This window comes from Haliotis cracherodii, unplaced genomic scaffold, assembly GCF_022045235.1.
Source record: "Haliotis cracherodii isolate W230 unplaced genomic scaffold, xgHalCrac1.p SCAF_7, whole genome shotgun sequence".
NCBI classification, from domain to species: Eukaryota; Metazoa; Mollusca; class Gastropoda; order Lepetellida; family Haliotidae; genus Haliotis; species Haliotis cracherodii.
In genome coordinates, this window is record NW_027266330.1 from 26,700,573 (window position 1) to 26,726,726 (window position 26,154).

Genomic DNA, 26,154 nt, shown 5'->3' on the forward strand with positions numbered 1-26,154 from the left:
GTTAAAAAACCTATGAGAAGGTGCTGCACCCCCCTCAAAATACCAAAAATGAATACAACCGCGGAAAGAATCTCAAATCAAATTACTCCCTTATTTTTTAAACATTTGTTTATTCTCATCAGATATATTAGCAGTGCTACATTCACTGGCATTAGATTTAACAATTGTTTAAGCTACACGCTTCGTTTATTAATGGGTACTGTTTTTATCGGCGAAATGAGTGTTCACCTCACAAACAAGGTATGTTCCTTCACAGGAAGTTAAAAATAAAGATAGTTTAGTCTTGGCACGGACTTGTATAGGTCCGTGGTCTTGGGTGGATGCGTTTATTTGTCGCGGGTGGGCGTGGCTTATACGGGCTTGTGTGTAGGGTTTGGGTGGGTATATCTGAGTATGTTTGTTTTTGTAGTGTACTGATTATATACTGTAAAATATATGGCATGATATGTGAATATATAAGAAAGATATGTTAATTAACGCTTTTCTGTAAATGGTGCATCATAGACCAGTAATGGCTGGATGGCTATCTATGAAAATATTAATTTTTGCTCCTTTCTTGGTTTTACCTTGACTTGTGACACCGAAATATTTTGTAAACATGATATTTTCATCTTGCTCCGAGGCTTTTGGTTTGGAACCTATACAACATGTGGTATATCGAAAGTCGTGAAAATATCCACTTTGTTTGGTCACACGTGCGATGAAACAAAAATCGTATCGGCCACTCCTCACTTAGGACAAGCCCCCAACTTTGAAATTCCTAAATTATTATAGTAAGGGTAAATTTATTTTTTTTGTGCCTAACTTGCATTTTTTTTTATCTGGTCAAAGGGTTCCAGCAGAACTACCTTTGTGCTATCTGTTGATATTATAAACGTATTTCGATATATTTCCTATTGTTTCAAAATTAAATGCTACTTTTGATTTTAGCGCCAGTCAACATGCGTCGCGCTTGCACGAGACTGCTGTCCTGCAAACAAGATCACGTGACGAAAACAAAATGGCGGCTGAAATCAAGCCAGCCGCTGGAAAACCAGTTGGAAATGTCAGAAAACCAATGCTTATAAACAAACTTGAAGGATGCAGCGACAGTGTCAACATGGCAGTGATCATCCCTCGGGAAGATGGTGTCATAAGTGTCAGTGACGATAAGTGAGTATGGTCAAATGACTGCCAAATCATCATCCCGAATGATATCAGAAACGCCTCCTTCCTGGCACAATGCATTGTTTACGTTCTCTGTCGGATAAATTAAGCATACTCCGAGACGGATCTGTAATTCCAGTCAAATGAAAAAGAAAAAACTGAATTTCTGGAGTGTGTATGGTGGTGAAAATAAATATAATTTCTCCAGATTAACGTTTAGTTTCGTCATGTTTGAAAATATAATATGACGATGACAGCGGGTTATAATGATGTCAGTCATGATCATCTGACGATTGTGGTCATTGTGTATACACAACCTTCAGGTATAGCCTATGTTATACCCTAGACATGCAGCATGTACGGCTAACACCATGTCTCCAATGTTCGTGTGTTATTTTGATCTCACTACAAGACAAAAGAATACAGTTACTGTAATTATGGTAATAGAATGATTGCAAGAGTGATAAACTTTGTTTCAACTTTACCCAACTCCATTATCGTTCTAACATGCCTGTAGACATTGTAAAACTTCTTTGTATGGGATTGAAGACGGCAATCACAATAGCGTGTACAACATTAATAACTTATTACTAATAGTGGCATCTGGTATTACTCAGCAGTAAATACTGTATCCGACCTGATTTCTGCTGGGTTGTCATTACATGATAAAAGACTTGTGAAGATCCAGGTAAAGAATAGGTCTTCTGCAACCCATGCTTGCGACTATGCTTGTTGTAAGAGGCGACTAACAGGATCATTTGGTCAGGCTCGCTGACTTGGTTGATGCATGTCATTGTAACCCAATTGTGTAGATCGATGATGATGTCAATCACTGAATTGTCTGGCCCAGACCCGATTATTTACAGACCGATGTCATGTAGATGGAATATTGCTGAGTTGCTGCATTAAATATAAGCACACAGACATAACAAAACATGAAATTCCCCACCCTATATTTGTCATAGGAGCCTGTGTTGAAGTATGGAAAGCAACACCACTATGATGCAAAATATCTATTTTGTCTTAAGTATTAAACAAGTTTTATCATATAATGAGTGGGTTTCTTGGCAGGATAAAGCCAACGGATAAAAATGATATCCGTTGGGCTGTTGGGGTCATATGCGGATAGAGATACAAATATCAAAGGTCACGTAGGGATTGCTTTCACTGTTCACAGACAAACATGGCGTAGCCCTTGTCATTTTGCGATTGAGTCAGAATTAACCATCTGGAATCTACTAGGATAATTACTATCATTATCAAAAGAATAGTCTTATATACTGAAAATCAGCATCAAAGTGTGACGTAGCTAAGACATTTTACAAGTTTGGGATTCTTTGGAGAAATAAATTGCAACAACATTACAAGGTCACTAGCCAAGCGAGATCACTTTCCACATCTGTGCTTGTAAACCTCTGCGGCTTGGAACCTTTTCCACAAATTAAGACAGTTGGATTTGGCCGAAATATGTTCGAATTGTTACCTTGTTTCATTTTGTCGCTGTGTATACATCTGACTGCACTTCGTAACGTTATGACAGGAAAGGCCGACTGTCACCAACGTCTGACTGTGGCCGTGACATTTCATAGACTAGGGTTAGAGTGACATGCCATGATATAACTGGAATACTGTTAAAAGCGGTGTTAAACCCAACTCACTCACTCAAAAGTTCTCATCTACTAGCATCACATAAATACAGCTGAAATACACACAAGGCCTTTACATGGGATAATTGTTTCCTTGTCGTAAGAGACGACTGGTTGATATATTAATAATTGCATATTTATGATTTTTATGGCTTTTTACTATCCCAGATGGCTAGAGCCAGTTGTCTCCAGGGGATGCTAGTTCACTTACAACAAGTAGCTTCATCATGTTCACCAGCCGTGACTTCAGAACCATGTGACACAGCAATGCTAGAAATGAAGTCTTTCAGACTGCAGTATTTGGATGTTGGACCCCCTAAAACATGTTTGTTTGTGGTTTAACGCCGCACTCAGCAATATTCCAGCTATTTGACAGCAGTCAGTAAATAATCCAGTCTGGACCAGACAATCCAGGGATTGACATCATGAGCATCGCTCCACGCAATTGGGATACAAAGTCATGCAGCAACCAAGTCAGCGAGCCTGACCACCCGATCCCGTTAGTTGCCAAGCACAATCGCCTTTCCCCGCAAGCATGGGTTGCTACAGTCCTAGTCTACCCTGAACCATCACAGGTCCCCTGAAACATGTAAAATGTCTCCTGTCAACATTACACATTTAAATCTAGGACCCATACCCTGCATACTTAGAGTTTAAGTATACATGATAGTCAGGGTGTGTCCCATTGCTGTTATTATAGTCTGGAAGTTAATTTCATTAGTTTACTTTCGAGTTGAGTTGATTGGTTCAACTGTGTCATATGGACCTGTGACGCAGGGTTAGCATTATGCAGATGGCTGTTACAATGAACATGATGAATGCTCGTTCAACCCGTGACGAACAGGTCTGGTTGTTGATGAAATATAGTGATAGATAAATAGACAGATTTTTTATTCATGCACCGGTTGTCTTTAAATGTAATATCCAGTTGTGTATGACTGTTTCATAATCTCATACCAACTTTGACTGGAGTAGGTCGAATAGTTTTTCAAATATTGTAGTAAACGTCGGTACCTTAAATTAACTTCCAGTCTTAAAGTTGGCGGTACATATCATGTTATGGCTTGTGATAGTCCATACTCACCCTATTCAGGTTGTGAAAGTGCCATTTACTAGGCCCAACTTGTCAGGCCTAGTGCATAACCCAGCCAGTGTCAGACAAACAGAAAATGGAGGAAACAACGTGTTGAGTAACCCCTTTGATAATAAACATGGGACATATAGACAATTGCAGTCTGTGCCACATGAGATAGAGTCTACTATCACCAGTGATGTTTTCAGTCAATTTTAGTGTTGATATAATTATAATTATTAGCTAAGCTTAATGATTAATATTATAATGAAAGAAATTATATTTGATCCAAACCTCTGACACACAAATGTGACCAACTGCAATTGAAACATATCACACCTTTTTTTTGCAATACATAAATTGGAGCGGTCGGGTAGCCTAGTGGTTAAAGCGTTCGCTTGTCACGCCGAAGACCCGGGTTCAATTCCCGACAATGTGAGAAGCCCATTTCTGGTGACCCCCGCCGTGATATTGCTGGAATATTGCTAAAAGCGGCGTAAAACCTTACTCACTCACTCAATACATAAATTATCTGAAGAAAAATTATTTTTAAGAATTAATTGATATTATCAGATGAATTTCGATGTCCTCTATCATCTGTGATGTTATTTCAGGACCCTGAGGGTATGGCTCCGCCGGGACACAGGACAGTACTGGCCCAGCATCTGTCATTCCATGCCATGTAAGTGAAAGCTGCGGCACTGTTACTGTATACATCGCTGTTACGGGTACATTGCTACATATTAAATGTTTTATTGAATTAACCCTGTGTTGTTTTGAAGTTGGTCCTAGTTACCTATGCTTGTCATCAGAGGTGACGAAATGGATCAGGGTTGGTGGCTTGGTTCTTCACTAGTTATTAGGGCTGCGACGGGTTACTCGGGTACTCAGGTCGGGGGGTCCTGAGTAGGACCCGGGTACCCACAGGACTGCCCGGTTAGTCACGTGATATATTGTTTAATGACAAAAACTCTCTATAGCTCAGTGGTTACACTACAAGTCGCTAATGTTCACATTTCTTTCTGACGATGCACACATTCCTTTTGACTTGTATATGTTTGAGTAAAGATAAAGCTTCAGTCAACTTCAGTGAATGCATCTGATTATTTGATGCATGTATCTAAATAGTTTTAGCCAGGGATGCAGTAAAACAATTAACAATCATACATTTTGTTCCTTACTCGTGAGACTTGCAGTTGGTGCCCGTGAAGGGTCAGGTAATAGGAGGTCCGGTACCCGGGTAGTAAATTTGGACTAGTCATCATGTTGAAACTTCCTCATTACCATATTAAGCATCCAGCTACAATAAGCGTGCCCTTACCATCTGTGCATAATAAAGATTGTTTTACAGTAAACACATCAAGGTGGAAAGGTATGTTAATGCCTTGTAACTAATATCAATTGTTTTTTAGTTTCATGGATGTTTGAACTCTGTTCTCTACAGCTCAATCTCTGACAACAAATTTAACAAGTATAAATCATCATTTTTCTAAGCTCCCAGGGTGCTTATTTGAGTGAATACGGTGTAACAATCATTGGTTTGTCTGAGCCAGACTTGATACTTGAGGCTGCTCTGCCTTTGATATAGCTGGAACATTGCTGACTTGGCTGAACAACAAACCGACCTTTAATACTGAACATGTTGAATATAGGGTAGGGATATTGCAATGCTTGATTGTGATTGATAATGACAATCATCTTGGTCATGATAATAAGCCAATGTCGATTACTAGGTAATATTACAATTATTCACTGGACTGAATCAACTTCCTTGATATTGCCTTAAATTAGGAAGTACCGTTACATCATGATTTCTTGCAGTTTGTAGTCAGGTTCACATAATCATATGGTCTTTTTGTTAACCTTTGACAATAGACACATAATAGATTATAATTTTTTATTTTGAAGTTTACACGATATACAGCTTTTCCATTGGACGAAAGTTCGGTCACATGACTGCAAAATTGTTGTTCATAAGTGTATGAACGACACAATTTGACGTTCATAAGTTTTTCACGAGACTGTGTTCTTGAAATGACGTAAACACTGACAGGCTACTTCCACATTCTTAGGGAAATCTGCACATTTAGACCCTTTAATCTTGAGCTCAGCATTTCAGTATACATTGAGAAACGTTTGAGAGTTTGACTGCATGATTGTTCATGAATATCCTTGCTACGACCCATCCTAATGAACAAAACGAAGAAATGCACTTCCAAACTGGCGTAGTATCGACTTGATCCGTGTCTAGACTGACAGTGACAGTCTACAGCAATCTATGAAATTACCTTAGTGTCAATTTGACACATCTTTAATCACCTTTCATTGATCGGCCAGTTGATCAATGATGACTAAAACATGTAACCACCACAGGTTCATTAACAATTTCAGAAATCTCTCCTGTCCTGTTTATCGTGTTGGCCATTTTGACGTCTTGTACTTATTGTAAATGTATTACGACGCGCTGTCATTGAGACTCACTTACTTAGGTAGTTCTTCACAGACCTTTCTCATCTAAGGAGGATATTATTTGAGTACATTTGTTTACAGAAACTACAAAAGTTGTCCCTGTTGAGCATGTTCAGCATACATTAGCTCATGTCACCACTTGTTTTGAGGAACTATTTTATTCCACGATACAGCTGGTGGTTGTATGTCTGTCAGTGTAAACATGTATTTTTAAAGTCACACGTACTAAATATAATTGTGTATAGATCAAGGTCTAAGTCCTTTGCGGTAAAAATAGTGATATAAAAAATTACAAGAATTGACTTTCACTTTCTGTGAGTTCATTGGAGTATGAACAGTCATAGAATGAGGGCCAAACTTCTGCTCCGAGGTCGGACGCCTTGTCCACATGACCAAAGAGGTTAACCCCGTCAGCAAGCTGACAAGATAAGAATGTCATCTGTGGGATGACTCCACGCCCTGCTACATACTCCCCCGTCAACAGAAAGCAAGTCCCTGGCTGCATAGTAGGGTACTGAGACTTATTTTGCTCAAATTTAATATGAACATGCTCACCCCCACGTTTGATGCCAATGTAGCGGCCATAAAATTTCCAAGTCCTGTGATGGGATTCGAACGACAGACATTCTGATCCGAGGTCGGACGCCTTGTCCGCATGAGATTTATTATGTCATCAAGCTGACAAGTGTGTACTGGTTGTTGTATGGTATGCTGGTTGTTTTCTGTGCATTTTGTCTGAAACTATGTGTTTCTTGTAGCTGAGGCAGCGTCACTGGATTTCAATGCGGAAACCAAGAAGATCTTCATCGGGCTTGATAACGGCACCATATCTGTGAGTAGTTGATGAGCATGTCTCGATGTGTAAAGGGTATAACATAAATAGAATACTGTACAAATATGTTAAACATTTTCGTATACGTTAAAATTTACATTTGGGTTCTTTCGCTTATGTTTGTAAACACGCTTTTCAGTGATATTTGGCAAGTAATGATACATTCTGAATGGAGACTTGGCTTGTTTATCAGACTCTCAAAATGTCTGATTGGTCAATTTCAGCAAATGTATCCAATCGTAACATTAGTTCAATGTTAGTTTGTTCATGTGTACGATCCCAGCACTTCCTTTCGAGTCATCCAGACATTTTTCTCACAGCAGTGAACAAAATAGGCTGGCAGGATAGAAATTAATCAAGAACGTGTATAGTGATAACATATAGCAATACCTCCCAAAATGTTGAAAATTTTACCAGCCCTTAGGATACCTTTAACATTGACAAAACTGTCCCGGGCTAGCAAACAAATGCTAATTTCAATCCCTGACTGGTCCATCATCAGACAAAGTTATGAATGAATTGCCTGGTCCAATGTAGAAATATGCTGCTCTGGGAATTCGACTGGGGATTTTTCACCTTAGCATATATGATATAGACTAGAGGAAGAATTTAGCCTGGAATGTTTGGGAAATCCAATATAAAGCCACTGTCTGATCAAGCAAATGCCCTAACTATGGTTCATGTCAAACAGCGGTGACTGAGAATTGACACTTTAGCACAATTAGACAGTCTTTATCTCTACGATAATAGTGACAGCAGAACACATTGTATTTGATCGATCTATCCTCATATGATAAACCAAAATGAAAAAGTCACATCTGCTTATCAATGTAGCAAGTTTTTGAGGTTTGGGCCATGGAGATTTGACTGCAGGAATTCAACACATTAGGGGCACATGGGGTCCAGTCGTCTAAAGCGCCGTGATTCGCTGTGCAGAGTTGCGTCCCTTGGGCACGCCAGAAACCGATGATTGTGGGTTCACCCCAATTATGTTTCTAGGTTTGTCAGCACCATACCCGTGGTCGTGGGTTTCACCGAAGTGGTAAACGTCTGAGACCTGCATCACTTCGGGCTTTCCTCCCACATGAAGCTGACAAGCCGCGATATAATTTGAATACTGTTTAAAGCGGCGTAAAACCCAACTCACTCACTCACTCACTCACACCTCAGCACATTACAAATACTATAATAAAGTGTTTGAAATTAAGCAAGAAATTGAAAGTCAAGAGGTACTTCTCATGAACCTTATGTTAAACATGTTAAAAGTTAAACATTATGGAATTCGAATGCCATAGGAGAATTTACTTTCAACCACAAATATCGTCTTCTGTGAAAAGTGTCACATTTATAACTGGTTATTGCGTTGTGTAGGCCATGTAGACATTGTAGAGCCCACTCACCCTGCAGAATTAGAATACATGCTGCTGTTGTGGCTTGACTATCTGTTGAAAGACATGTTTATTTGTGCTCTCTGTTCATCTTGCAGGAATTTTCCATAACAGAAGACTACAACAGACTGGCACACATTAGAGACTATATAGGTAACTCAATTGAATGTTCTTGTCCACGAAGACCGCCTCTGTGGTCTAGTGGATAGAGTGTCTGCCTAGAGAACGGAAGTCGGTTTGATCCCCAGGCGTGTCTTACTGAAGATGTTAAAATATGGTACTTGCTACCTTGCCAGGTGATCGAAACTAAGGGGATAAAACTATTTCTTGTCTGCTTGGAGTTGGTATTATGTGTCTGAGTGGGGTATCCATGTTAAACTGTGGCATTGTATCTAAGTGGGCTAGCACTATAAAACTGGCATTTGTCTGGACTAGTTCAATCAGACACACACACACTACCATGCACACGTACACATGGACGTCGCTTTATAAGTTAAGTCTCTTGATGCAATGTTGAACCCCATTTCAGTTCCATCTCTTTTGGGGGGCACGGGTGGCCCAGTCGTCTAAGGCGCATCGATTTCTAGGTTTGTCAGCACCATACCTGTGCTCGTGGGTTTCACCGAAGTGGTAAACGTATCAGACCTGCATCACTTCGGGCTTTCCTCCCACATTAAGCTGACACGCTGTGATATAACTGGAATACTGTTAAAAGCGGCGTTAAACCCAACTCACTCACTCACTCCATCTCTTGTGCACTGAATTGTTCTATTTAGTCCGCAGACAAACTGTAAAACAATTCTGGACACAGCAGTACTTTCATGACACCTTGCACACCTTGTCAATGCTCGTAACAAAACAGACCGACAGGTGTTTCAGCCATCCTTTTCAGTGTGATTTCTATGTCAAGGGAACAATGTTTTGGATGAACCACTTATGCAATGATGGCAATAAGTGTTTGTTGACAGCTGTGACACATACTTTATTTTATGTCTGTTTCCATTCAGTATACCAGGTCACAGCTCACCTGATTCCTTTCATACAAACGTGGACATATCTGGTGTTGTGTATCAATTACAATACAATTATTATGGGTTTCTGTAATGAGACTGTCTATGACATCATAACCAAGGTGACTATATTGAGGGGTAGGGTGGTGTTGAGGTGTGGGGGGTCACTGATGTTACATGCAGGGTAACAATGTTGAGGTGGGGTGTGTCTATGACATCATAACTAAGGTGACCATATTGAGGGGTGGGGTGGTGTTGAGGGGTGGGGGGTCACTGATGTTACATATAAGGTAACAGTGTTGAGGTGGGGTGTGTCTGTGACACATAACTAAGGTGACCATATTGAGGGGTGGGGTGGTGTTGAGGGGTGGGGGGTCACTGATGTTACATATAAGGTAACAGTGTTGAGGTGGGGTGTGTCTATGACACCATAACCAAGGTGACCATTTTGAGGGGTGGGGTGGGGTGGTTTTGAGGTGTGGGGGGTCACTGAGGTTACATACAAGGTAACAGTGTTGAGGTGGGGTGTGTCTGTGACATCATAACCAAGGTGACCATATTGAGGGGTGGGGCGGTGTTGAGGTGTGGGGGGTCACTGATGATACATGCAAGGTAACCATGGTAACAGTGTTGAGGTGGGGTGTGTCTGTGACACATAACTAAGGTGACCATATTGAGGGGTGGGGTAGGGGGTGTTGAGTTGTGGGGGTCACTGATGTTACATGCAAGGTAACAGTGTTGAGGTGGGGCGTGTCTGTGACATCATATGCCATGTGACAATATCTATTAGGGGAGGGGTTGGTGTGTGTGGAATAACAGGTATTGGCCTCACTTTTGTAATTCATTCCAAACATGATTCATGGATTGAGCTATGTACCACAATATATTGTTCTTTCAACTATAATTTGTCATTAACATGAATAAAATTAGCCCGAAACACTTTTCACAAATTTGTAGTCGCCATTTTGTTGGATGTTGCTATCGTCATAACTCATGCATACACATTATGTATGCAGGAAGTTTGTCGCAGTATAGATTGATGGGGGAGGGGTGGTGAGAGGGGTCACTGATATTAAATACAAGGTAGTCATGTTGACATCACACACAAGATGGCAGTATTGAAGGAGGTGGTGGGTGGTGTTTTGGGGTCTCCTATTACAAAGAAGGTATTTGTGTTGAGGTGGGGTGTGTCTAAGACATCCTACACAAGGTGACACTGTTGATAGGGGGACAGGTGGTGAGAGGGGTCACTGGTATTAAATACAAGGTAGTCATGTTGAGGAAGGGTGTGTCTAAGACATCCTACACAAGGTGACACTGTTGATGGAGGAGGTGTGGTGTGAGGGGTCACTATTTATTACGGGATTGTCATGTTGAGGAAGGGTGTGTCTAAGACATTCTACACAAGGTGACACTGTTGATGGAGGAGGCGTGGTGTGAGGGGTCACTATTTATTACGAGATTGTCATGTTGAGGTGGGGTGTGTCTATGACATCCTACACAAGGTGACACTGTTGATGGAGGAGGCGTGGTGTGAGGGGTCACTATTTATTACGAGATTGTCATGTTGAGGTGGGGTGTGTCTAAGACATCCTACACAAGGTGACACTGTTGATATCGCTATGTTTCAGCTCACCAGGGCCGTGTGACGAGTGTCAAGTTCTCCCTGGGGTGTGAGTGGGTGTTGAGCTGTGGGAAGGACAAGTACTTCATGTGGCACTGCAGCGAGACGGGGCGGAGACTGGGCGGGTACCAGGCCGGGGCGTGGTGTCTTTGTCTAGAGTATCCTTCACACTGAGAACATCCAGAGGCTGAGGAGTTACAGCTAGTCTTGCAATAGCAAAAATTACAACCTAGCTGAGGCTTTAAGGGATTATGAAACGTGGCTCACAATTGTAATGTTATTGATTGAACTGTATGTTTGGTTATGGTTGATTGTACCATCATCTGTGATTCAATCAGTTGACAGTTGTCATACAAGGGAACTGTTGGTTCGGCTGGTCTGACTCGGTGACTTGGTTCATTGTGTGTCATCGCATCCTGATGGCATAGTACAATGCTCATAATATCAACCACTGAAATGTCTGGCCTGAATTCGGTTACTTGATGTGATATAGCTGGAATATTTCTGACTGCTATGGTAAACAACAATCAGAACATAAAGTACTTTTAATTAGAGCTGTGTATTGGCAAATAAATTGTATTGCGGGGAGCTTCTGTTTGACAGTGTTTGACTGTGATTACAACTGATTGTACATTCAGATCCTATGTTCTACATGCTACAGTAAATGTTACTCACCGTGGTCAGTTGCTGTCATTTTGTAGTCATGGATACAGGGGAGATAACAGTATGAGAGAAAAATCACTTCCATGTTTCCACTATATTGTCAATCAATTTCAAAGGTGACACATCATTTGTGAAATAATTTCTGTGTAGATTTTAGGTTGAACAATAGAAATAAGAATTAAATTTCTTTTTTACCAATGTACCAGAACACAGACAAAATATTGCAATGCGTATATTTTGAAAAGTGTTTTTGCATTATACCGGTAACACCGTGCAGTCCTACTTTTAATCAGCTAACAACTAATTACTGGGAGTTGACTTCATTCCGTGGAAGAACCTTAACTCTGTGCTAGATTTGATGAACAGTCCAAGTATGCTTTTGTGGGTGACTACTCTGGTCAGATCTCTGTGCTGAAGATTGGACAGAGCAGCTTCCAGCTCATTGTGACACTCAAGGGACACTCAGGTCAGTAAGGACTGATGTACCGTAATCAGTGTGATTAATAACCATGTTGCATTGCCATGGTAATAAGATATTGTCTCCGTAACATAAATAAGATCATGGTCAAACCATTATAGGGGTGGTCAGTATTGAACGTAGTATGAGGGTTGTTGATATGTTCTGAGGTTCACAGGGGTGGCCGTTTAGCCTAGTGGTTACAGCATTCACTCGTCACGTCGAAGACCCAGGTTCGATTCCCGACATGGGTACAATGTGTGAAGCCCATTTCTGGTTCCCCCCCCCCCCACCCCCGCGATATTGCTGAAATATTGCTAAAAGCGGTTTAAAACCATACTCACTCACTCTGAAGTTCACATGGAAAGACTTGACCCAAAGACATTAAAATGATTTAGGTTTCAACATAATCCCTTTCTACGTATTGCCAAAGGTGTTGGAGGGATTTTGTCTCAGTCCTTCTCTTGGCTCTCAAAACTACAGCTGCTGACTTCATTGTTTGAGTCGAAATTGATTCAAGCTACAGTTTTCTACATGTTTTGGAACAGATGGAAGTCTGCAGATCACCTTCATGGAAAATAAGAGTGGCCTGGAATGAAAATATTCATAATAATAATAGTAATCATAAGCACCCCTTTTCACCCATGACATGGTAAATGTCTTTGGATTACGCATTAGAATTGGAACAGTTGGTTAGATTTCATGACTTTGTTGATTGTGTATCAATAGTATTGATAGTATCAATCACTGGTTTGTCTAATCAAGACTTAACTATTTCCAGGCCACAGTCACATAGCTGAAATATTGCTTACTGCAGTGTTTAACAACAAACAAACAAATGTGAAACAAATCTGTTTCCCATGTACTGGCAGACTGTAGCAAAGTGAAACCCATATGGCAAAAACTGGAAGAGTGGCTATCAGATGAGATTCAGGTTAAACTCACATTAACAAGAAAAAACATTCTGCTTGGATCTGATCAGCGACACAACAATCCTATAAATGTAATTATCTTACTTTGCAAATTCGTAATTTTTAAATATAGATATTCAAAAAAGGTACCGAACTTCCAGTTTCTTAAAAAAGAGATTTACAAATATTACATGCTTACAAAATACACAGCTCTCATAAGTAATAGTATCAATAAATTCTACAAATTTTGGTCATCTTGTCATCTTTTGTTTCCCACATAATAATTCTGTCCTCAACTTTTGTTTACTGCCTATGTATTACATTGTATAGCACATGTGTAAAAATGCAACAGAAATAAAGTTCCTGGAAAGGGCAAAAAACAACAGCAACAAAAAAACAAACACAAAGAAAGAATGAGGTACTTGGCATGAGGCCTGGGAAAGATGTGACTGATGGCAAAACTTGGTTGTTGTACAGGAAGTATACGCTGTATGGCATGGGACGTCCAGAGGAGTCTGCTATTTACTGGGAGCTTCGACCAGTCCATCATTGTGTGGGACATCGGGGGGAAGAAGGGCACAGCATTTGAACTGCAGGGACACCAGTGAGTATATCTCAGTTTATGGGGAATACATGATTGAGGTTGATGAATGGGTACCCAGTAGGATAGGATAATAAGAATTAACCTTCTAGCGCCTCATTAGGCAGCTTGGGTTGTATACTCACCAGGGAGCTGAGAAAGAAGATTGAGTGCACACTGAGCCATTATTATTATTATTATTATTAGTAGTAGTAGTAGTAGTAGTAGTAGTATAAATCATTGTCTCTCAGGGATTACTGACCTTTGTAAGGTGACTATGCTTGTCGTAAAAGGCGACTAACGGGATCGGATAGTAAGGCTCGCTGACTTGGTTGATGCATGTCATCGATCCCAATTGCGTGGATCGATGCTCATGATATTAATCACTGGATTGTCTGGTCCAGACTCGATTATTTACAGACCGCCGTCATATAGCAGGAATATTGCTGAGTGCGGCGTTAAAACTACAAACCAAACCAAACCAAAATTGACCTTTGTCCGAAAACTTGGAAGAATACTCAGATTGTATTGAGAGTTGTAAATTTAGAAAATTAAGAACTGGCAGTTATGTGGAAACTCAGGGTATGTTCCTAATTCAATCATGAAATCAAGAACAATTGTAAAAGAAATCTACATCAGATCAGCACAAGTCCGGACTAGTGACGTTCAACACCCTTTCATCTCACCTTTAATGTTTCAGTGACAAAGTACAAGGATTGTCGTATGCCATGGGGGCAAAGCAGTTAGTGTCAGGGTCAGACGATGGTCTACTTGGGATATGGCAGATGGATGTTGAGAGACTGGAGGTAAACCTTTGCTTGTTTGTCATTGGAATTCAAACTAAGTGTTCACATTAGAGACACTATTTCACCGTTTTGATGTAGCTGAGCAAGCAATTTCTTTTCAAGATGGTTAGTTTCTATCTTGTTGATTATGTCACTGTTTTGAATGTTTCAACTTGTTATATAATTGCAGATCAATTGCTTGTAAAACAATTCCCATACATGTGGTCATTGTATAATGTTCAGATGTAAATCTTGTTGTTCACAGACGCCGGAGTGGAAGGAGAGTGATGTGTGTCAGAAATGTGGTGCACCATTCTTCTGGAATGTCCGCAAGATGTGGGAAGAGAAGATGATAGGAAACAGACAGGTCAGTATCATCAGTGATTATAACATAGGAAACAGGTCAGTATCATCAGTGATTATAATATAGGAAACATGTCAGTATTATCGGTGATTTTAACAGGAAACATGTCAGTATTATCAGTGATTATAACATAGGAAACAGGTCAGTATTATCAGTGATTATAACATAGGAAACAGGTCAGTATTATCAGTGATAATAACAGGAAACAGGTCAGCATTTTCTGTGATTATAACATAGGAAACAGGTCAGTATTATCAGTGATTATAACATAGAAAACAGGTCAGTATTATCTGTGATTATAAGATAGGAAACAGACAGGTCAGCATTATCTGTGATTATAACACAGGAAACAGGTCAGTATTATTAGTGATTATAACATAGGAAACAGGTCAGTATTATCTGTGATTATAAGATAGGAAACAGACAGGTCAGTATTATCAGTGATTATGTGTAGGATAAAGCACATCTGAGGGTTTTTATGATCTTTAAAACCTGCATCAGCGGGATAAAACTGATGGCGGTTAGCCCTGAGGTTTTATCCCAAGGATAAGGTTTTTAAATATCATAAAAACCTGGGTGGAATTGTTTTATCTAACTTATAAACCTAAAAAAGAAGCTTTGTCAAAAAAATTTTGTTTCCACAATACTTTCTATGAACATAAGGAAACGGGCATAAAATATCTGTTGCTGGCGTACGGTTACTTAAAAAAGACATTCTTAAGAGCATTGTGATTTATCAGCGCCACTGCAGCCTAGTGGTACACTCGCTGGGCTATAGATACGAAGGTTGCGTGTTCGATCCTTGGGAATATAAAGAAAACATTTGTCATTTGATTTACATTTCATTACATTGTGTTAAAATGCAAAATTAATTACTTGCGAGAAACATTCATATGTTACAATCTAAACCGAAGTTTTTTAACAAAATCCCCGGGATCCTGTTTATGAGATTTAACCCTACTGGAGAACAATAGAATGAGGTCACTGGAGGTCTATAAGAAATAGGAAACAGACAGGTCAGTATTATCAGTCATTATAACACAGGAAACAGACAGATCGATATTGTCTATGATTGTGCTACAGGAAACAGACAGGTCAGTAATATCAGTGATTATAACACAGGAAGCAGACTTGGCTGGGTCTAACATAGACTTTGCAGTATTATTAAGCATGAAAGTCGAACAGTCCTTGTCACAACTCTGTTAAAATAGAAATGTGAGGAGTACCTACAGTAAATGGACATAAATAGTAGAGATTGTAGCAGGTTTAACCTTTCTTTATGTACTTACATGCATGTAATTTCACACAATAGATTTGTAAAATTTGTTTTTCTCACCTTAATATTTTGTCATTTGACCCTCAATTGCGTGGGTCGATGCTCATGATATCAATCACTTGATTGTCTGGTCCAGAATCGATTATTTACAGACATGTTTCATTTCTGGAGCAGAACTCAAAAACCATAAGCGATATCTTATCCAAAGTTGGCACACAGATAGGTCTAGTGGTGAACTGGTGCCTTTTGATAGTCTGAGATTTTAAAAACAAAACATTTTTTCGAGTTTCCATAGCAACGACTTTGACTTTGACTGAAAATTGTGGTAGTGCTCCACACAACCTGTCATACTGGCAAGGGATATGAGTATTTCATGCTTGTTTGAACATGGTGTGGTTAGACAAAGGACTAAACAATATTTTAGAGCATCAGAAGTTGAAAATGCATCCAAGCTAAAACACATGTTGATAGAGACCCATGAAGATTCCGGGTTAGAATAGGTCTTCAGCAACCCATGCTTGCCGTAAAAGGTGACTGTGCTTGTCGTAAAAGGTGACTAACGGGATCGGGTGGTCAGGCTCGCTGACTTGGTTGATGCATGTCATCGATCCCAATTGCATGGGTCGATGCTCATGATATTAATCACTGGATTGTCTGGCCCAGACTCGATTATTTACAGACCGCCGTCATATAGCTGGAATATTGCTGAGTGCGGTGTTAAACAACAAACAAACCAACCAACATGTTGACAGAAACAAAGACAGTATTTCCTGGCTGGTAGCATGTTGGTCTGACTTGTTTCAGCACCACTGCCGGAAGTGTGGGAAGGCGATGTGTGCCAAGTGTAGCAACTCCAAGTCCACCATCCCTCCCATGGGATATGAGTATGAAGTCAGGGTTTGTGACGAGTGTCTACCCACCATTACAGATGAAGAGTAAGTTGGTACTTTCGTTTTCCTCAAGAAATAGGCATTGATAGGTTAATATCATGGCTTCTACTTCTTGAAAATTAGACCGCCTCCATGGTCTAGTGGTAGAGCGTCCGCCTGGAGAGCGGAAGGTCCAGGGTTCGACCCCCGACCACATCATACCTAAAGACGTTAAAAGATGGTACTTGTTGTTACCCTGTCTGGCGCTCGGCATTAAGGGGCTAAAACAAGGACTGGTCAGCTCGGAGTCCGTATACTGTGTCTGAGTGGGGTATTCATGTTAAACTGCGGCATGGTATCTCAGTGAGTTAGCACTATAAATCGGCATCAGTCCGGACTAGTACAAGCAGCCACACACACACACACACACGTGCATGCACCTCGCTATATAAATGCAATAATCTTGGACGCAACGTTAAACCCCATTTCACCTCACTTCTTGAAAATCATATTTTTTAAAATTATTACTTGTTCCTGTTTCCAAACGAGGTGTATATCTTATGTCAATATGTATCAGTTTGATGCTGGATTGTATTATTCTTTAAAACTGATCCTTTTTAAATCACGGATTGAAGGATAATTGCATTTGATGAAATCAATCGAAATGGCCAATCTTTCTAGTATCATATATGGCTGATTGTGTATAATTCTATCTTGAGAGTATATCGACCCTTAATTTGCCTGGTGCCGACTGGATGGTGACGTTGTCATGATGTAGCATTAATAGTACTGACTTCCTGTTTCCTCCCTAGTCGGGCGCCACTGGCGACATTCCATGACATGAAGCACAGCATCATATACATGCACCTAGACGAGGCGAGGAAACGACTGCTGACTGTAGGAAAAGACAGGGTCATGAAGGTGTGTGGATTAAAGAGAAAGCTGTCAGATTGCTATGTATTTGATCAATATTCATTACCAATGTTGCTGACAGGATTATGGTAGTAACTTAATTCCTAGGGCTGGGACGATACACCATCTGTGTGATCCGATAAGTATCACGATACCTTACTCACGATCTGACTTGACCCGTGAAGATCCAGGGTAGAATACGTCTTCAGCAACCCATACTTGCCGTAAAAGGCGACTATGCTTGTCGTAAAAGGCAACTAACAGGATCGGGTGGTCATGCTCTCTGACTGATACATGTCATCGATCCCAATTGCGTGGATCAATGCTCATGATGTCAATCAATGTATTGTCTGGTCCAGACTTGAATATTTACAGACCGCCGTCATATAGCTGAAATATTGCTGAGTGCGGCGTTAAACAACACACAAACAAACAAATACGATCTGATTCATGTCACAATTCTTGCATGTATCTCTTTCATGGACAAGATGGTCACATACCTGCCACACTGACGATTTACAGTCACAAGGGCTTTTAAGCCTGACTGTCTTGCCATCATCCTCCATACTGCTTAGAATACTGCAATAAAATTGATCTGCATATCTGAAGGGTGGTAACTCTATGCCACCTGCGTTGATAATATTCAATTATGTAGTTGTGTGTGTGCCAGTTCCAGTTATGGCACAATGAATGAAAACATTTATCTTGTTCACAAATGAGAACGTGACAGGCGTCTTATATGTTCAGTGAGGTGTCGTGTTAATGCACCTGTTTTATTATACACCCTGTCATACAGCATGTTGGATAAATCATTGTGTTGTTTTATTTCCAGCTGTGGGATTTAGGCAGTGTTCTCTAGCCCCGGACTAAGGGAAGTCCTAGAAGTCATCAAGTAATGTATTCATCCTGACAGTGTGTCTGTCCAACATGATGTAACTGCTACTTCAGCACTTGGATGGTCTGCTCAGTAGCAGGTGCTTGGTACTTGGGCTGGTGCCCCCCAGCACCATTGTAGTTAGCCTCTTGGTCACAGGACTCCTGGATCTGTTTATACTGTACAGTAAAGACAATGTTTCCCAGTATATGGACCTTGATGTTGCCCTTTTTAACTTGAACAAAAATCTTAACTTTTTTTTTTTCAGATATTATCAAGAAACTGGCTCCATTTTTTTTCATTAATCCCCCAAATTGTTTATTGATCATTACCGGTATGTGTGCCCTGTGATGTATTGAGTGACCAGTAATCTGTCTGGAGAAACCTCCTGTATAGCTTTTGCCAGTCTGTAACCCTACAGGAGCTGGTGCTTATGGTCTACGAGATGATCACTTGATTAAGGTTAAGTCATGGCTTTAGGTTTGAGATATTCAGACAAATACCAGTGCAAATGATGAAAAGGTTCATTTGGAAATGACAATGTTAGCCAGCAGTTTCAAATGTTACATTTTCTGTACATCAATTACTCCATAACACCAACAATTCTAAACACATATGCATTACCTCTCGAGTTGTGAGACGGACATGACATCACACTGGAAGGCTATGATGCTGGATGAGAGGCCATAGGTTTCCATGGTGACAGATGGTGCCCAGAATGTGGAGAGAAAAATCAACTAAACAGGAAGGTCCTCTGATAAATATTTATCAAACATAGTATATAGTTAATGTGATATCCTATTTGCCAAGCCGGATGGCACATGTTTTGTATTTTTAAATTTGCGATTTACTTAACAAAAGCATTCATTTGAAGTGAAAAATCCAGATTTCGGGTGTCAAATCCCATTTGACACCTTTTTTCAGATTGTAGCATATACCCATTCGTTTTACAATGGTTGCTTTAGTCTTTCATCCACAGTGCCAATGGCTGGATAGTTCAAGCACCTGCAAGGGCACCACACCCACCATGCTGCATGATAAGCTTAAGTCATCAAAACTAGCAGATTTGAAAACCAGTTTACCAGAATTATATATCATAGCTTACTTTCAAAATCTTTTGTAGATCATTAAGAATATGTAGTATCATCATGCATGCATATTTAAAGGTAGTAACGTGACCTGTATTGATGGAAGATCAGTTTTGTCACTGACTGTGTGCATTGCTTTGTTGTGGTTTCCTGGCTTCTATTCAGGGATCTGACGCAGGCTTTAAACTTAGTGCATGTTTTTATTATGCAGGGTAGCTGGCTGCACTGGGTGATAGCCGATGTCACCATTGACTTAACCTGATAGTTAATAGGTTCAAACTGGAGACATGCATTGAAATTGTAAGAGTTGATTAGTTTTACGGCCCATGTAAAGATTGTATGTTTTTCAGAAGGGCTTGACTATAGTAGTCAAATCAGCTTCAGGCATTACAACATGATGCACGTAGTTAGTGGGTGCATTCATTTCTGTATGACGTATTTGTTGTGACATATGACTATTTCCCTTAAACACAGTAGAGGCATGATATTGATGGGCATTTCGTCCTGCTTGCCATAGAATACTCAGTGACACTGTATTTTGTGTATCCTGATAGCCCCATTTACTGACCGTAATAAATGTGACATATTGAGATATTGACATTTCCTCATTTAGAATTACAAAGGGAGATAACTATTGACTCTGAAGGTTGTTGAACAGGTTCTAGAGTTAACAGATGATCAAATGACTTTCACTACATTTTTTGCAATTATGATTCTAATTAGATCTGTGTGGAGCTGTTTCCAGAAGTAGGCGCTAATAGTTCACAGAGTTTTGCTCTAGTCATACGAAAAACCTGTGCATATGGCTTACTGATAGGGCTGGAACAATTCACTCAAGTCACAGTACATTATACATCACGATAATTCATACATGCATGATAAAGTACACAATATTATTATTATCATAATGATGATGATGTTATTTTATTTTATTTTTATTTTATTTATTTTTTATTATTATTATTATAACACGGAACACTATTCTGAGTAACTGCGTAAAATATGATATGACTAAGGCTAACAAAAGCTGAATATTTTTTCATTAATCCCTTTCAGTGTCAAGTGCTAATTCAATGCCAGTACATGATCAGATTGAATAATGGTACGTACGATAAAGGTAAAATGTCGTCTACCAGCTGTTATAAAACCATTGGATGTATTGGTTCAGTAATGAGTCGTATCATGTATGATATTGCCTGGTATGATGTTGCTATGGACTGTTACATTAGTGCATTGTTTCAGCACAGCATGATTACAATTTTGGTTGAGCTTTTAGTTTGGAAACAATGCAGGGCTCCAGATAATTTTAGCTGTGTCACACTTAGTGCAACTCACACGTGTATCACTATTACGAGCTTATGCAATATTTAACACACTTTGGCCATCACAAGGATGGATACAAATTAGAAGTCCCCTGATAAAGAGTTTTAAGCAGACTTATGCTTTAAAAAGGTTCAGTCACCAGTTAAAAAATTCTCAAATGGACTGGATCTAGGGAGAGAAGATATTGAATACCCACTGAAAACTATGACTACCCAAAGGGAATGATAACATCCATGTAAAGTACTTCATGGTACTTAGTTGCATTGTTCCCTGCTGTAGAAGGGGGCGATGGGGTAGCCTAGGGGTTAAACAGTTCACTCGTCACACTGAAGACCCGGGTTCGAATGCCCACATGGGTACAATATGTGAAGGCCGTTTCTGGTGTCTTCCACCATGATATTGCTGGAATATTGTTAAAAGCAGCGTAAAACCAAACTCACTTACTGCTGTAGAGGTCATTTATCATCCAAAACTGGCTCCCACAGGAGATATCCTTGGATGAGATCAAGCGATATCTACACTGTAGATATCGCTGCAATGAAATTACATCACAATGCTTTGCAGACCATTGTGACGTCACTGGTTACCATGACGTCACAATCAAATGACATCACTAATGGCTCTGCCACTGAAGCTGTTTGCAGTACTTTTTACACTGAAGACACTGCTAATTACTGTCTACAAATTGAAAAAGTTGAAAGAATGATGTTGGATGATAAATAAAATCTCACCCTCGTGTCTTTTGATATCAAATATATCAACACTTGTTGATATATTTGATATCAAAAGACACGAGGGTGAGATTCTCTATGTATACGCCTTGCCTGCCTTTTGTCAGTAAATAGTGACCTGTTGACACACACAGGTATGCCATCTGAAAGGCTACATTGGATAATTACACAGTTTTGTTATGCTGTTGGATGTATTTTTTTCATGCATATTTGTATGTAAGCAACTCAATATTACTTAGGCTATGGTGATTTATTCTGTGTATTTTACGCAAATGCACAGGTTATCTGGAGCTCTGACAGTGTGCCTACAGATGGAAGAATTATGAAATCACTTTACCCTGTGACCATTAATCAATGTATTGATTACAGTTTGATCTTATTCCATGTAGCAAGAATCTAGTAAGGTGCTTTGTACATACCTGCAGCCTATAGCCAGGGACAGCTAGTGAACAAATACATGTCATTGAAATATAATGGATAGTGCATGCACAAGGTGTGAGAATGGGAGAACGTTTTTGACATTTAGACATGTTCGACAATGTTTGCTTCTCCATAGAAGGCAATTTAAAACACTTCCGTTAATAATACATATGTGTACTTTTGATAAGGAGACCCTTTTGATAAGGACACAAAGTCGTTGCTGTAGTCATTTGGATAAGGAGTTATGGAGGCATCTCAACAGGAAATGTTAGTTAAAAGTCCCAAACTTGGATGATATTCATTTATCAATTCAGGTTGTAAGTATAACTAATATTTTAATATTTTAGCTTTGATGTGTATTTCACTAGACAAAATGCATCAATACTGAGTTTAACATTATTGCAAGGTTGAATGCAAGGTCCCATAATATTTTAGAATATAGGCCTCATAAAACTTCTGAATCTTGGACTATTTGATGTATTTGTATTTAACGATTGTGAAATATGCTGTTCACCATCTAAACAATGGAAGCAATGATACTTTAATCCCGGAAATGATAATTTCAAAACTAGAGGCCACGTCCAGTTACAGGCATGTGGGCAATCTGTTTTTATGACGTCAGTGAAGGCATACACAGGTGTCATGATCTCTCCCACCAATCACATGGAAACTGTGCATTGTCGTGTTAATATGATCTCACCTGGCGATGTCACGGAGGAAGCTCTCAGTTAGTGACGTCACGGAGGAAGCTCTCAGTTAGTGACGTCACGGAGGAAGCTCTCAGTTAGTGATGTCACGGAGGAAGCTCTCAGTTAGTGATGTCACGGAGGAAGCTCTCAGTTAGTGATGTCACGGAAGAAGTTAGTGATGTCACGGAGGAAGCTCTCAGTGATGTCACGGAGGAAGCTCTCAGTTAGTGATGTCACGGAGGCAGCTTTTAGTTAGTGATGTCACGATCATTCATTTATCCAGAAAGGTGTCGATCTATTAGACTTTGCTGGAGTTACACTGTCTGGATTATCAGGGCTTCGCTGCTCTAGTGTACATGTACCGTATTCGACGTAATAAGCGCCCTGCTCTAATAAGCGCCCACGGGGATATTTGCTAATATATTGGCAAGTGAACAATCCCAATTAGCATCCCTTCCAATTGATCAATGTACACAAGACTTATTTATTCGTGTAAAAACACACTCGTGTGTTATATGCACCCTTAATTATGGGCAATTAAATCCTGGAAAAATATATCTGTCGTATATAAACATTTCAGGCTGTCAGCATAAACCACGAAATTTACGATCTTTCAACTCAAAATAATATCCTAATAAGAGCTCCCCATTTCTAATTTTGAGAGCGCCCTGGGCGCTTATTACGTCGAATACGGTATGTTACTGTCACTTATTGTGCTGTACTAATCCGCTGTACATATGGTTACCATGGTTACATACCTTTACATGATACACTGTATATGGACCTTCCTATGTCACTCAAACAGCTACCGTGTCCAAGACATGTTGTTCTGATTATCAACCTGCTTTAACTTAAAGGTAGAAAAATTGTTTTACCTGAAATAAAAATATTTCATTTCTCATGTGTATATCTATACGACCAGAAAATGAAAATTGACACCTGGCAATATATACCAAGAAATTCTGGTGGCGAAATATGTAAGACCATCTGCCTCTTCAGTTATTGAACAGTGAAGAAATTAGGTAATGTTGTTTCCATAACAAAATACAATTTGTGACCAATATGTTGGATTTTGAAATATCATGTCAATAGATAATGTTTGCAGATGGATTACGCTGTTAGAAGTCATGCCGTCAGAACTGCATTTTTAGGATTTATTTGTTTTGTGTCGCCAAGCTGTCTTACGATCTTCATGAAAAAGAGATTGATGTAGAATATTTCCTGTTATTGAATGTGTGAAGATGTGTTTCTGTGTATATGCTTTGTGATAGTAGTACTATATTTACCTATTCTATCTCCAAAATATTGATTTCTTGTTTGACAGAAGGAAATACCATTCTAATTTTGTTAAAAAGATATATTTTTGAAATAACAATTTTATTTTGTCTCCTGGCTTTTAGTTTTTGTAAAATTGGTTCAACTGAATGATATGATGATCTTCTTCAGGATACATCGAAGACATTTCTGTCATGTGCAGACTTGCCAGTGTGCCCTTGGGGACATAGGAAACGTGTTCATGTCATTTTTTGCTTTTTGGAGTTTCTGCTCTTGCTACGATATTTGATGTTTGTCAGTGGAGAACCCTTATGCAAACCCCAGAGAGATTATTTCTGTTGTACGTCTCCTGCATTCAGTCAGTGAAGCTTGTGTAGATGTTATTGACGTCTCGTGTGATATAGTGCAAGGTGTCTCAGCTCATCGTGTGACCTGTGAAGATCCAGGTAGAGAGTGGTCTTCTGCAATCCATGCTTGCCGTAAAAGGCGACTATGCTTGTCGTTAGAGGTGACTAATGGGATTGGGTGGTCAGGCCTGCTGACTTTGTTGATGCATGTCATCGGATCGATGCTCATGATTTCTGGTCCAGCCTTGATTATTTACAGACTGCCGTCATATAGCTGGAATATTGCTGAGTGCGGCGTTAAATAACAGACAAACAAATACAGTCACAATACTAATTACCTGAAAATGTTGTCTGTTTAACAGATTGACTCATTATAGACATGATCACAAATTAGGATATACTACTGAGATCAGCCTCATTTACCCAACTGTCAGCCATAAACCAGGCTGTCATGCCCAAGGGACGCAACTCTGCACAGCAAATCGCAGCACCTTAGACGACTGGGCCACCCGTGCCCCCACATGGAAACAGGGTTGTATTTGTTCTGCCTATCATGGAAACAGGGTTGTATCTGTACTACATCTCAAATAGACTGGCTTGTACTACTTTGAAACCTTTTTAACACTGATTAAACATTGCATGATTCTTGTGCACAGATGTTAAAGACAGAATGTCTCACTTGATAGACATTGTGAAAAGGGAGGTGTGTAAAGATTTGCTACTGAATGCAGGACTGTTTGTGTTGTATTTTAAACACTGAACTTAAAGTTTATTAGGTAGACAGTCTGAACACTACTGTCAAATATTGTCAAAGGTTATCAATGTGCAAATCAAAAATCAGTTTCTTTCACTGAACTTGAATGTAGTATCATTTATGAATATAAGCGTGTTTCAACTGTCCTGTATACTTCACTATGCATAACTGTTTGATTGGCATTCTAGAAGTTGGTGAGAAAACGTACAACTGTATGGATAACAACTTTTTTTAATGCATATAGTGACGTTTCGATGTAGATTCTAACGCCATTATCAAGCTGGAGCAGAGTAGGTCCCCTTTAGTGCTGGGACGAGTCCAAATTTACTACCCGGTTACACGACCCCCTATTACCCGACCTTACCCGGGTACCCACGGTAGGTCTCAAAATGTCCGATTGGAAACTTTTTTAGCGTAGCCCTGCCAAAATGTATTTAGATACATGTATTAAACAATCTGGTCATGCATACACTGAAGTTGACTTAAGTTATATCTTTATTCAACCATATGAAAAATCAGAAGGAATGGGTGGATAGTCAGAATGAAAAGCAAACATTAATGACTTGTAGTGTAACCATAGAGTTCCAAATAATTTTAGTCATTAGACAATATATCACATGACTAACCACGGGTCCGGGTAGTCCTGTGG

The 26,154-nt window shown here is 39.7% G+C and overlaps 1 protein-coding gene across 1 annotated transcript; it reads left to right on the forward strand.

Moving 5' to 3' along the window:
* The first annotated feature begins 991 nt into the window (after nt 1-991).
* LOC139447351 (WD repeat and FYVE domain-containing protein 2-like) lies at nt 992-20,848 on the forward strand. The gene is made up of 12 exons (XM_071228657.1): nt 992-1,152; nt 4,479-4,546; nt 7,092-7,165; nt 8,652-8,706; nt 11,195-11,345; nt 12,204-12,316; nt 13,696-13,822; nt 14,499-14,604; nt 14,849-14,950; nt 17,028-17,158; nt 17,905-18,013; nt 18,837-20,848. Exons 1-12 carry the CDS (start codon nt 1,001-1,003, stop codon nt 18,861-18,863), a joined length of 1,215 nt encoding a protein of 404 aa, XP_071084758.1. The 5' UTR covers nt 992-1,000; the 3' UTR covers nt 18,864-20,848.
* Nucleotides 20,849-26,154: the final 5,306 nt, after the last annotated feature.